This window comes from Dreissena polymorpha, chromosome 3, assembly GCF_020536995.1.
Source record: "Dreissena polymorpha isolate Duluth1 chromosome 3, UMN_Dpol_1.0, whole genome shotgun sequence".
Classification (NCBI taxonomy): domain Eukaryota; kingdom Metazoa; phylum Mollusca; class Bivalvia; order Myida; family Dreissenidae; genus Dreissena; species Dreissena polymorpha.
Genome location: NC_068357.1, coordinates 104360042 through 104374125, shown reverse-complemented (window position 1 = coordinate 104374125; position 14084 = coordinate 104360042). Strand labels below are relative to the sequence as shown.

Below are 14084 nucleotides of genomic sequence, written 5' to 3'. Positions count from 1 at the left end.
GGCCTCACATGAAGGCGCCTATGAGTACAGATTTCCATTGAATACCTGTAATATTTAAATAAATATCAAGTTATGGCACATTAACTAGAACATTAGACACGCTTCAATAATGACAAACGGGTGTCACACATCGTTATTATTTAAAAATTAAAAAATGCACAATAGATCTTCCCACCTGATCAATGGCACATGGGATCAAGCAATGCACGTTAGCTCTCCCATTGAAAATGAGTGGAAATGAGGAGCTGAAACTGGGAGCCGCTTGAATGGCCGGAAAGCTGATCTTGCCGATACAGGTGCTGTCATCAAAGCCAAAGATGCCTTTCACTTGGTTGAAAGTGACCAGCTTCTGTATGCGGCACATGTTCATGTAAAACTCTTTACAGCTCCTGGTCCAGAGACATTTAAGGATACAGGATATTTCAGGACATATGCCATGTACCACAACATACATATGGTGAGCAGCTTGCAGCAAAATATATTTTCACTTAACATTACAGTATTTATTCTATGTTATTGACACTTAAAAAAATATGCATGAAACAAATCTCATACTATGAATTTCTTTTATTCCGGAGGCTTTAAAAATATATATTTTACGATACTCAAGACAATAAACTGGTTAATTGAGACTTGAGAGTGTCCAAAAAATAGAAAATGTAAATCAAAGCTGGGCGATTTGTGGACACTTTAGTAAGTTATCAAATGCAAATTTCTTATTTATGCAATTGTGCATCTTAGTTTAAACCTATTTATTTTAGCTCGATTGCATCGGAAGTCTAAGGCTTATATAAACGCTCTCGAGTCCGTTTCCTGGGCCTAGAACCAGTACTTGGTGTCTATGGGGAGATCTAAAGAACGCTCCCACGGTGGGGATCGAACCCATGACCTCCCGGTCGCTAGGCGGACACCATATCCATTACACCACGGCGACCTATACAAGAAGTTGTGCATCTTGTATACAACTTCTTTCAATTATGCATACTTACCTATAATTAACAGTCAACACATAACACACCATGAGCTCTTGAACAACTTCAAAAGAAATTAAGCTGATCTTGTTTTGTTTTTCAACTTGCTTTTCTTTTACATACAGGTAAAGTTTTGATACTGTAACTTGTACTCAAGTGAGCCTTATTTCCTGGGTGCAGATATGGATTTAAAATGCCCTAGTTTACATCATACTGCAATTGCATGTCTTCAAACATATAGATATACCTACTTGTATGGATGAATATACTAAAAGTATTTAAGTTCTCACAAATTATAGCTAAAACATACCCAATGTACTCATAATCACTGAATATAAAAGTTTTGTTGACATCAAATCCAAGAGCTATGATATCCTTGGCATTTTCATGAGCAAGCCGGTTTGTTTCCTCTATACTCAAGTCTTTCCACAGGAATTTTTCATCATCTGTTAACTGAACCACCAATGGGACATCAAAAGTTTCTTGAAGCCACCTGTAATGTATAAAAAGTATATTATAAAACTTGAAAACTGTTGGTTTACAATATGATACACTATGACATTTTTTTTTACAAGTTGCTATAAGTAACAAATTAATAACAGATGAATATTTTACAATTCAAAACAAATATAACCATTTTAATGCATTACCGAAAGTAAGTCCTCAACACTAATTTTCAAGGCAGAATGCGAACCACTATTTTTCCAATGTCTTACTTGGTGAATATGAAGGGTATGAGGTGACCAAGATGCATGGCCTCAGAGGAGGGTCCCCTGCCCGTGTACAGGAAGAATGGCTGCTGCTTCTCATAGAGGTCCAGTATCATTGTCATGTCTCTGAAACAACAAGGCTGTCACAGGTCTGGCTTGGCTCATTATTTAACAAATAGGATGAATTGTATTAAGTCCAAAACACATCAGCAAAATTGAATGATCTACCAATCATAATAATTATCACAGAATATCGTGTATTTGACCTTTTAGCTTGTGGTGAGTATACAACAGCTTTTTCATAACAGAAAGTTTATCATTTGTGTAAAGCATTAACCTTTCAGCTGTGTATCATATCCAACTCTCTGCATAAGCAATAATTCAAAATAGCCAGGTTTTACATGTTAAACAAGGATGCCATTGTCACAAAGATATACCCATCATTAAAGCTTCTTTGAGGTAATGATTTGACAAAGTATCAACAGATTTCTGATATTTAAGGTTTGACCATTAATTATGACTGTGACCTATCACCTAGTCCAACTGATCTCAGTGTGCTTAGCACTTACACCAAGTCAAATGACATTCCAAATACCAAGAAGTGTTCATGATTTGTGACAAGACTGATATATAAAAACACTCTATTGCACATCTATAATATCACTTTTTTCTAATTTCTGTATTATTTATAAATTTGGACAATAAAGAAATAAATCTTCTACATCCATCTACATGCTTACAGGTGTATCCTGACTGCAAACCACAGTTAACAGTATTAACTATTTACATCAATCTACAAGTTTACAATTGTATACTGACTGCAAACCATTGTAACCCATATTTACATCAATCTACATGTTTACATTTGTATCCTGACTGGACACCACTGCCATCAGTATTTTCATCAATCTACATGCTTGCAGATGTATCCTGACTGGACACCACTGCCATCAGTATTTTCATCACTCTACATGCTTGCAGATGTATCCTGACTGGACACCACTGCCATCATTATTTCATCAATCTACATGCTTGCAGATGTATCCTGATTAAATGTACCTCTGAGAAAAGAAGATTCCTCTTCTGAGGAGATGATGGGCAGGTTTCCCAGTGACTTTCTCAATCCTCTGAACCAAGGCCTCATCCACTTTTTGACTGCCAAATCGCTCTGAAAATATTAATTTTTAATTGCATTATTTCCAACTGCATGAAACTAATATACTGTATACTTTTTCCTTGAATTATTAATTGTACTCTATAAAATGCCGTAAAAAGTGTAATTGGCATTTCTATCTTAATTTAACATTAATAATTACAGTTTACAGTCAAAACACAAAATAACAAGACTATTGTCAAGCAATATGGTCCCCTACTGGTGAAACTCCACCATTGTCAGAATTATATTTGTTGCCATAGCAACCAGAATTTTTGACGTAGGAACAAAATGAAATGACGTGCATAATCTCCATATTGCCATCTATCCATGTTTCAAGTTTCATGAAAAAATCTGAAGAACTTTTAAAGTTATCTTAGGATCCAGAAAAGTGTGACAGACTTACTGACTGACAGAAAGACTCACGGACACACAGAGCGCAAATCATAAGTCCCCTCCGGTTTCACCGGTAGGGGACAATAATACATAATGCAAGTCAGATTTGTATTAAAACATATTTATATTGAAGCATACTTGCTTGTAATAATTTTTTTATTAATTTTTCTGAAATTTAGATTCAGCATATTTGTTGATTGAAAGATTTATGATTTGATAGATTTAAAGACGCCTACATGGGTATTTTAACCTTAATATAAAAGTGTATTTAAACAATAAGTTTGCTGTGGGATAATGGAAATGGTGTCCGCCGAGTGATCAGGAGGTCACGGGTTCGATCCCCAACCAGGAAGCGTTCTCGAATCTTCCATAAAGACACCAAGTACTGGTTATAGGCCCAGGAAACAGACTTGAGAGTGTTTCAATAAGCCTGAGGCTTTTGATGCAATCAAGCTAAAATAAATAGGTTTAAACTATTTAAACAATGCATATTTGCTCTTTTTAAGCATAAATATATCTTGTAACATTTGTTACTGTTAAAAATCAATACATGACACACATTGGATTCAAATCCCCGCCTAAACCGAAGTTTAGGGATGCAACAGGTTACAAAAAACATTAATCAGTTAACCTTTTACTGAACCCAATCATTAATTCCGATGCAACTCCGAAGCAATTTCATAATCAATCACTGATGGCACAGGATTTATTCCCTATTGCATAATCTTAGACCAATTCAAGTTTATTGAGAGAGTGTCTAACAGGCCCGTACGCAGGTCGAGGTGGGGGCCCATGGGGCCCGGCCCCCCCCCTGCCCAGCAGGCTGTTGAGTTTGATTTTTTTTTAAATATTGGGCCATCTTCAAATTGTCCTCTCATAAAACAGCCAACAGAACATATTCTCTGAATACAAAATAGTAGATGTGTTTTATTGTCCCTGATAAACAAGGGGATTAGTGCTTGCCAGTGGAAGTAAGCCCCAAGGCCGCAATGTTTTCTTATCGCCTTGTACAAACATTCCCTATCAGTCAATTACCCCTCTTGTTCCTGAATGCTTCATCTATCGATGGTTGATGTAACACGTCTTTTGATTAGCCAAGGAAAGAGAAGCAGCCAATGGATGCAACTGATACAGGCGGTTGAAAAACAAACAGAGACGCAGATGGGGACCTATATTAATTTTTTCTAAGGGCCTAATTTAAATTGTAAGGGCCTTGATTAAATTGATGATCATTATTAATATCTTTACAATTACGGTAATGTTAGGAGCAATTATAGAGGTATTGATACTCATCATTTTTAAGCAGGTTAGTTTCTTTGTTCTAGCCCAATGCCCGCAAAAAACAATGGACCGGAACTACGCAAAAAAAACAATGGACCGGAACTTCGCAAAAAAAACAATGGACCGGAACGAAACTCATACTTCATCATTCTGTAAGTAATGTAGGTTACTGGTAGACTCACACACCAAATATCAGGTCAATATCTTAAAGCGTTTTGAAAATAGTTCCGACAAATGCCAGATGGACAGATGAACAGAGAGTCCAACTGCTATATACCATTCTATTGGGGGCATTAAAAACAGCTCAGTATATGAAAGAGTTTGGTAATGGCCTCCGGAAAACGGTTATTGTAAAGAACAAATTTAAGTCCAAGGCCCATAACTTCGCCAAAAAACAATGGACCAGAACAAATTTCCCACTTCATCTTTAGGTCATGTAGGTAGACTCGCATACCAAAAATTAGCTAAATATCTGAAAGCGTTGCGTAAAAAACACTCCGGAAAATGGTTATTATATAGAAGTCCAATCTAATGTAGGAGTTGTTGACGATTGTGATGGTGTATCTTTGTTGATGATGGTGAAAGTAAAAATGTGTAGTAGATGGTAAACATTTTATTAGGAATTTACTATAATACTGTAGAGGAGGTTTGAATTCAAAGAGAAAATGCTATTATGGTTACATGAAAGTCATACTTTATTATACATTTCTTAATAAAGGTTTTTAATGTTCAAAGTGTGCTTTCCTTCTTGACCAAATATCATACATTTCTGAAATCTAAAGTAAAGCTTTCAAAATTGTTGATCAAATCAAAATTGTTGTGAATTTCACACCAATGTTAAAAGCTTTAGACTTCATAAAGGTGCTGATTTACTAATTTATATATTCCATAAATTTATATCACAAAATAAGCTTAAAGAATTAAAATTCACATTAAAAAGCGCCAAATAAAAAAATAATAATTTGATTTCCTTGGAAGTTGGACTATACCCCCAAAGACAATTCACCCCCATATTTTTAAATGAGATTTTATTGTCATTTGCTTTTGTCATATTTGAAAATAAGTTGTGAGCAGATATTTTGGGGCAATAATTTTGACTTTGCAGCACAATTTTGACATGAAAATAATAAATGTAGTATGTAAATGAAAGATGACATTGTGATTTTTGTCAAATGCAATTCAACCATATATTTTTCTATAAACTGTGTTACAACATATAAAATTGAAATAAATTAAGTATTTTGTATAATATATGTGCATTTGTTTTAAATAATAGTATTAGGTTACTATTTTATTATTAGTACTTTGTCAAATATTGAAGTCGATTAATTAGTTTGATTGAATTCTTGAATTACTTATTAATTCATGTTAGATGGGATAATTAATTTAATAAAATAAAATGGTTTAATTGATAAGAAAACCTTAATTAAAGAAAGGAAATATAATATGGTTGGGAGCGTGCCATTAATGGGTATTACAATCAAGCATTCACACCACTGACTAGGCTTTATCAAAGTGTCAAAATAGATTAATCAAAGTGTCAAAACAGATAAACAAAGACTTCAGTTACACATATTGACAAATAATTATGTTGGGCTGGGCAATTCTATTACCTGGTAATACCTGTATTAAAAATTCCATTTTTGTTCACCTGATATTTTGAAAATTATTTTTATTTAACTGCCTGCAAACATAAATGTTTCATTAAAAAAATAATTATTTGTATTCTTATTATCCATTAAGTTGTTGAATTTTCTATCATTGAAGGATTAGTGATAGAAGTTGTGTTTTGTAATGTTGTGTATTGAAACATATTCAAATCTGCAAATATCAGTATTCATTTCAAATCCAGTAATTCACACCATTTTCTGTTATTATTTTTAAAATGCTACTTATTCACGAGTACTATATGATTTATTAAATCCACTATTATACCGCTAGTATGGTCCTACTAAAAATGTTTTGAAATGTAATGTATTTTTTACAAAAATTGTACTCAATTCAAGTCCTTTTCAATCATACAGTATGTTAACTCATTCCATACTACAGCCTTATCTCTAAGCAACCCCTATCAGTAATAGCCTTATCTACCACTAGATAATCAATACCCTCATCAGCTCTGAATGTCTGACAGATTATCTATTTATTGTTACCTTTAGTGGTGTGAAAAAAGGTTGTTTTAGGTGTTGTTACTTTGTTGACTGATTATGTGACAAATATTTTATTATTATATTTCCCATTTAAAAATAAATATAGTGATATAACGAAAAATTTGAAATCTTGCATAACTTATCAAATAAAAAACATTGGATTATTTCCAAATAATGTATCCAATACCATTATAATTTATTTATACAATTTTTACAAATATTAACTGTTTTAAAACAATCTTAAATAAAACAAAAACATATAATTAATTAGTTAATGAAATAAAAACAATAATAAGATATTGTTAATAATAAAAACAAACATCAATAGATAAAAAGCACAGTTATGTTTTAATTGCAAGTAATTTTATGGAAAAAAAAGAAATAAATTCTGAGAACATCTTAATATGCTTTTATTAGAACTTTATAAAACAGATATTCGTTATATAATACTAAATCCTAAACAAACAGCAAAACAAAACAAAAATAATATCTGGGGGTGAATTGTCCAGGGAGCAGGGGTGAATTGTCTAGGGGGTGAATTGTCTCCTGGGGGTGAATTGTCTTGGGGGTGAATTGTCTCGCTTCCTTGTGAAACTGGTCTATTTTACTTAAAACATTTATAACTACAAATGCAACTGATTTAACAATTGTTCAGTAGACTAAATTATTGCTGCCCCTGATTTACACTGATTTTCCAAAACTCATTTTTTAGATAAATCTTAACCCCCCCCCCCCTTCCCCTCCACCCCCCCCCCCCCCCCACACACACACACACGTACTACGTACTATACGCATGTTTTATGGCGAGGTCTACGCTTGTTAATATAATACAAACAGAAAACCAAAGCAAGCATAAATAGTTTGTGTCAATTTGTGTAATACTTATCAATTTATCATAGTCGACACCAGTGGCTGAGCTACTGTGCACATTCCATGGATCCACAAAATCTTCACCAGGGTTCGTTTCAACTGTCAAATTTGACATTTCACTGTTTGGAGTCGCATCTGCCATTTTTTTGTTTAAGTTTTGTTCTAATGAATGCAATACCAATAAAAAGGCAATAGATATCGAAAGCTACTTTCGTTTTCCTCAACAGGGTAGAAATATGATGTAATAGTAAGAAATGTTGGAACTAAATCGATACACTCCATATGTACTCAATGTTGACAGTATGCCATGTGTATGCATTAGTTTAAAAGTAGCATCAATGTGATTGGTCCGAAGCAATTAGCCACAATAACAGCGGATTCGATTGGTGTGTCACTTGGTGTGTGCTTTTTAATGGCGGCGCCCATATCATGCCGTGTGCCCCATAAATCGTACCGAAGTAATTTCGGCCAGACATATCGGCCTTTTTTGTAGGTTTTTTTCTGTACAAATCTCGAGATGATAGTTAATAGGGCATAACAGTACAGGCGCGTAGCGCATTTACATCAACGAAAAATGTCTCAAAATATAAATGCATTTTACCTCGAAAAGTGATGTTAAAATAATTGCAATAGCGGTGTGATAGGCATGCATAGTAGTAGAACATTACACAATTGTTCAAACAATAATAATATGATAATAGATGCTACCGTTTTTACGTACAAAAGCATATTCGATAGCCAGGTATTCTATCTATCTTCTTTCTTTCAATACTGCCGAACACCCCTTGCGGGTATTACTGGCAGATATTGACACTGTCGAGTCCGTTTCCTTGGAAGAACCAGTACTTTGTGTCTATGGAGGAGATAATGAGAACGCTCCCCGAGTGGGAATCGAACCCACGAACTCCCGATCGCCAGGCGGACACCTCATCCACTACACCATAGAGACCTTTATCGTTATTCAATTTGGACATTATTATGTACAAAACATTCTAATATATATTTTAAATAACGCATCCAAAAAATTAAATCTTATTTTTTTGCATGTGACGCATTTTACATCTGCAAATCATTTAGATCTAATATTCTACAATTGTGTGCTTTTTAGCCTGTGGAATTCAAAGGTAGTTAAGTTTGGTGGCTGTGTCGTAGTGGCCGCTTATCTACTTGAAAGTCTCGGTTTTGATCCTTTGAAGCGGAAGCGATCTTTAGATCACCCTTAAGACCCCAAATACTGGTTGTTTTATCCTGTTTCAATGCAACAACTGCCGCCTAAAGCTGATGATTCTAGCATTGTCTTTCTCATTTCTAGGCTCAGCCACTAGCAGAAGCATGTAAATTATGGACGTATATTCAGTAGACATATACAAACTTATATGGTACACTTCACATCATCTATTTGCACGCAAAACAATAGTAAAGCCCGATTTTTCATTGTCGGCTCGGGTACTATTACATGTACCCTGGGTACTCGTAAGTATAATTACATGTTCCCTGGGCCATGCATAGTTGAGATTGACCGTATTGTCATAAGAGATGTTCAGTATCAATTTGAAGTAAATCGGTGTAGAAATGAAGAATTTATAGTAAAAGGCAATTTTGGGTGGGCGTGGTCTATGTGGGCGAGGGCGCCCCAGGGTTGGTAATGGGGCCATGCATAGTTGAGATTGACCGTATTGTCATAAGAGATGTTCAGTATCAATTTGAAGTAAATCGGTGTAGAAATGAAGAAGTTATAGTAAAAGGCAATTTTGGGTGGGCGTGGTCTATGTGGGCGGGGGCGCCCCAGGGTTGGTAATGGGGCCATACATAGTTCAGATTGACCGTATTGTCATAAGAGATGTTCAGTATCAATTTGAAGTAAATCGGTGTAGAAATGAAGAAGTTAATGTTAAATAACATGAAAAAATGAGTGAAAATCTCTGACCTGGCCCCACCCCAACCCCATAACTTTTGACCCAGGGGTCAGATCAAAATTCCAAATAGTGCAGGGTCGCACCTATGCTCATAGCTACCATGTGTGTAAGTTTAAAGGTTCTAGTGCTAATAGTGTAGGATGAGATAGTGGCCAGGACGGACAGACAGACAGACGGACAGACGGACGGCGGAGATAACCACAATATGAAAAGAGTGGGGATAATAAGAACCATTTTCGCATGTCGAGGGTCATTAAAAATCTCATTGCGAATTGTAAATGGCACATTTTAGCACAATTCTTTTCGATACAAAATTGATTTCAAAATAGCAAACAGGTAAATAAGAGCAGCCTATCCTGGCGTTCAGGAACGATTTCAAGACGTGCTGACCGAGTACGGCAAACATTTGTGGTTGGATAATTAAATGATTTTCCTCTGATCGTGATACTATACTATTTCGGTAATGTTTGTTTTCTCATGTTGAAAGCAAAACTTTGTTTATCGATAGTCGGTTATATATTCCTCGAACAATTTAGTAAACGAGTACTGACGGTGAGTGACCCTTAAATTCTGCGAGATAGATTTTAACGCGCAATTGTAACTGGGCCACAATTTGTGTGGTTTAAACATACAGAGAGTAGTCCGGAATTCCTAACACTGAACAGTGCTACATCCTTTGTGCTGAGCACAGACACAGTGGTGTAGCCAAAGTTCAGAGGTTTTATCTCGAATTAGCCTATGAAATATTCGAATATGTTCATGCGTGTCTGCGTGTCTGCTGGAAAGCTTGGTAAAACAGCAACGCCGGAAAAGCGCATTAGTGCTCTATACCCATGTTTAGGTCGGAGTTGTTGACACCGTGTGAACTGCTAGAGTAACAAGTAATGCATAAACAACAAAGTACGGGTCAACAGGGCTGTCTTTATGACTACCTAATTCCTGTGTAAAAAGTAATGCTCGCAGATTTGTTCTTTATTTATTTTCATCAAATATCTTCTTGTATATTTTGAATTTGTATATAGTGTCAACAATCAAAAGTTTTATACTGGGAATTTCCATCACGAAATTATATTCTAAGGGAGATAGGTATTTGATATTCCAACAGTATTCATTTAATATGATGGTCATTGCAAATTGTCTTTATATTCAGTTCTCATTACCATTTTCATCATACTTTCTATACTTTCAGAACGTCAAAAAAGGGCCATGTGGTTGTTATTTTGTCTAAGTTATCTATATAAAATAAATAGGATGATAAAAAGTGCACACACAAATCGACCCGCGCGTTAAGACAAACTCTTTATAAATTTGAATGGCTTGTGTTCATTTCAAACTTTCGATTCATTTTGGAAAATGAGTTGCGTCTTAAATTATGAAATAGCGAACAACTTCAGTGCTTTCAGCGCTTTATTTTTATAAGGTTTTATATACCCTTTTAGGTAAGAGATTGCAAATAAGTTAAGTTGTATTTTATTTAAAGCAGAGAAAGGAGATTACAGCACAATAAAATTATTGCACATTTATTTATTGGTTTTATTTCATTATAATAACTGACAAACAAACATAACATATATGTCTCTAAATTTTCGGACACTCGTACTTTTTGATTTTTTTTCGTATCTAAATTTTCGGACACGAAAAAAACAATTATTTTTAAGTGTCCGCACTTAGAGGAATTACGGGGGTATATCTGTGATCTAGTAGGACTGTCAATTATTTTAAACTATATGTACACATGATTTTTAATGTTGAAAACAGAACCGATATGTAACAGTGATCAAACAATTAAAGTCCAGAAACTTAAGCAGAAGAGAAATTCTTGCTCTTATCTACATTTTTTATAACAGAACGCCAACTATCAACATATACTGATTAAAACTGTGATCGACGTCTTGGAGCGGTAAATGCGAGTTTAATTGAAGTCTAGACGAACCTCACACTTTCCCCAGAATTGATCACAAATCAAACGAGCATCTAAAACCATGTTAATTAAATCAACGTAAGCAGATAGATAATGAAAACATGAATTCCAAAAAACTGACACGTGAATCGAATACTGTAAACGTATTTAAAGCGAACAAGTTTCGTCAGTATCGGAAATCTGTTCAAACGATAGGGGGATATGTTGTGAAGTTATTAGTATACATAAAAATATGGTTTACCTATCAAAGATGTAAAAGTAGTAAGTTTCGATGTTTCTACAGACAATTGTCAGACAAACTATGCGTAAGAAAGATCATAAATGTGTTTCATCCATAAAACAAAAAAGGTGTACTGCTTACAACACATGAAGGCTGAAATATAACAACAATTAAGATATGTACGGTGATACGTTTTACTGCATCCGCGCAGCACTACTCAAACTGTTGTGGTATATAATATAGTATAATATACTAGTAACCTTTAACATACAATTATCTAAACTGGGATCACACCTGTAAACGGTTTATGCAAAGCACTGGTGGTTTAAACCGGTTAGAGGCATACCATACGGCCGGTAAAATATTTAAAAAATGAGTTACTATAATTGAAAGTAAACTAAATAACTGAAATGTACAAAAAAAACTGTTAAATTGTCCATGTTTATATTCGTATACATTCAGTGTAAAAGTAACGTATTTTTGTTAAAGACGAATACGGTAATGCACCATACTGACGTTGATAAGAAAGTACACATTTCATCGATAGGTGCTGTTTAGGAAAAGCCATTCTATACATAGATTCATGTATAAATGCATGACAACATTTACGTACTGTTAACCTATGACTCTTTTCCATGCTCGAGACGGCCTTAAACTTGTCGATTCGCAATGACCATAGTTCACGTGGAAGCTTAGAGGAAGCCTTTCATGCCATCTTGTTATCAAGTATACTAGGTTTCTCCCAATGTAACATCGCCCAAGAAGACATTTTAGTTGGGCTACGTGGATAGTGCCAGATACGGAGTAGTCCCGCTCCAAAGACGAGACGACCCTTGTTCTTTTTAGTGCCCTGTGTGAAGCACCCAGTACTCTCAAAATCGGTGTCATTTGTTTATTGCGATCGATATTAGTAGGGAAGGATTTTGGGGGAAATCGAAGCTCCGACCATGAGCGGTGGTGACAGAATTTAGTGAACTTAAGTTTAGTTTCAGACATTATTAAAATCGTAAACTACTGCCGCCCTAAACGACGTTTGCTTTTAAAAAGCAAACCTCGGCGCATCGACGCAAACATTAATTAAATTTAGACTATTTCACAAAATTAATGATATTAATGCGTACTGAAGTTTATATATATATATATATATATATATATATATATATATATATATATATATATATATATATATATATATATATATATATATATATATGGTTGTTCACACACCTTTCTCCCTATATATATATAATGCCGTATAAGACATTGAATTAGAGCAATATAACATATTATTAATATATATATATATATATATATATATATATATATATATATATATATATATATATATATATATATATATATGCCTTTAATACGTCATATTTAGATGGTCGCTTTAGCGACCGTCTAAAGTGCTTAGTGTGAAATTCAGGTCGATACGGCCTAGGTATGATTAACCCAATACCTGCTTGCGTATCCGCGCAAGAAAGAGTTGTATAATTTATGCAAGAGGTTTGAGTTCTCCAATTATGTGTATTCACAAATGGAAACATTATATTAATATCGTGTTACATTCAATATTTTCGAACGGTGTTTTATAGAAAAGAATCAATAAACAATGATCGTATTGTACGTGTCGCGGAGGAGATTGTTTATGAATGATTAAAATAGTCCACTTTCTGCTGCGTGTGCGTGACGTAGTATTTTCGCTCAGCTCATTCATAAATCTGAGGCTGGTGATAAACAAAGGGGAGTCCGTGTGAGAATAACGCAATAGTATAAGGTTACGCTTGTTTATATTCACAGGTCTCAATTAATAATACGTTGACCACGAGTTCAACAATTATTACAGGGATACGATAGCCAACATAAAAAATGTTTCATTATCGGTGAAACTGTTAAAAAAAACATTTAAATATAACAATAATATTCTCTAAAAAATGTAGTTTTGCTGTTTTGAAATAAGGTTTGGAATTTTGTTTTCTAAATAACTTAATTCAAAACAAAAGTTTAATTATAGTGTTTTTTACTTGTTAGTCGCATATTTACCGCATTATAATGTGTGTTATAATAGGCAAACCATACATCAGTAAAATTCAATCTGCCTTCGCACATAGAAGGAATGGGTCAATTAGGTGCTGCGTTTCCTTTGCTTACTTCAGTTAGAGGTCAATTATTTAAGTAATAGCAATCACAAGGCTCCGGCTTCACAGGAATTGCGGAGCGTTCTTACATAATAAAAGTCTTAGTCGCATGGTATTTGCGTTTTGCGTCCTATTTGGTCACGTGGTTCTTTTTCGCGGGTGTTTTGGCATTCATGATATGAGGCTATTAATAGATGCGCCTGTCGATAAACAAAGGAAAGTTTACGGGTTATAACAACGCAATAGGTTACACTCTCGCATACAACTCAATGACGTAGTACAGGTCGTAAATTGAGAGATTCGGGAAAAAGTTGGCGCTTATTTATATTCTCAATTTATAAAACGTTGAACATAA

The 14084-nt window shown here is 34.5% G+C and overlaps 1 protein-coding gene across 1 annotated transcript in view; it reads right to left on the bottom strand.

Moving 5' to 3' along the window:
- LOC127870811 (tryptophan--tRNA ligase, cytoplasmic-like) overlaps window positions 1-7942 on the bottom strand; it is a 31522-nt gene extending 23580 nt beyond the window's left edge. Inside the window, exons 1-5 of the mRNA XM_052413330.1 lie at window positions 7544-7942; window positions 2741-2849; window positions 1688-1807; window positions 1282-1464; window positions 176-389 (exon numbers count right to left, since the gene is read on the bottom strand). Of these exons, the coding sequence (XP_052269290.1) occupies window positions 176-389; window positions 1282-1464; window positions 1688-1807; window positions 2741-2849; window positions 7544-7673 (756 nt within the window). The 5' untranslated portion in view covers window positions 7674-7942. The remainder of the gene's footprint in view (window positions 1-175; window positions 390-1281; window positions 1465-1687; window positions 1808-2740; window positions 2850-7543) is intronic.
- Window positions 7943-14084: the final 6142 nt, after the last annotated feature.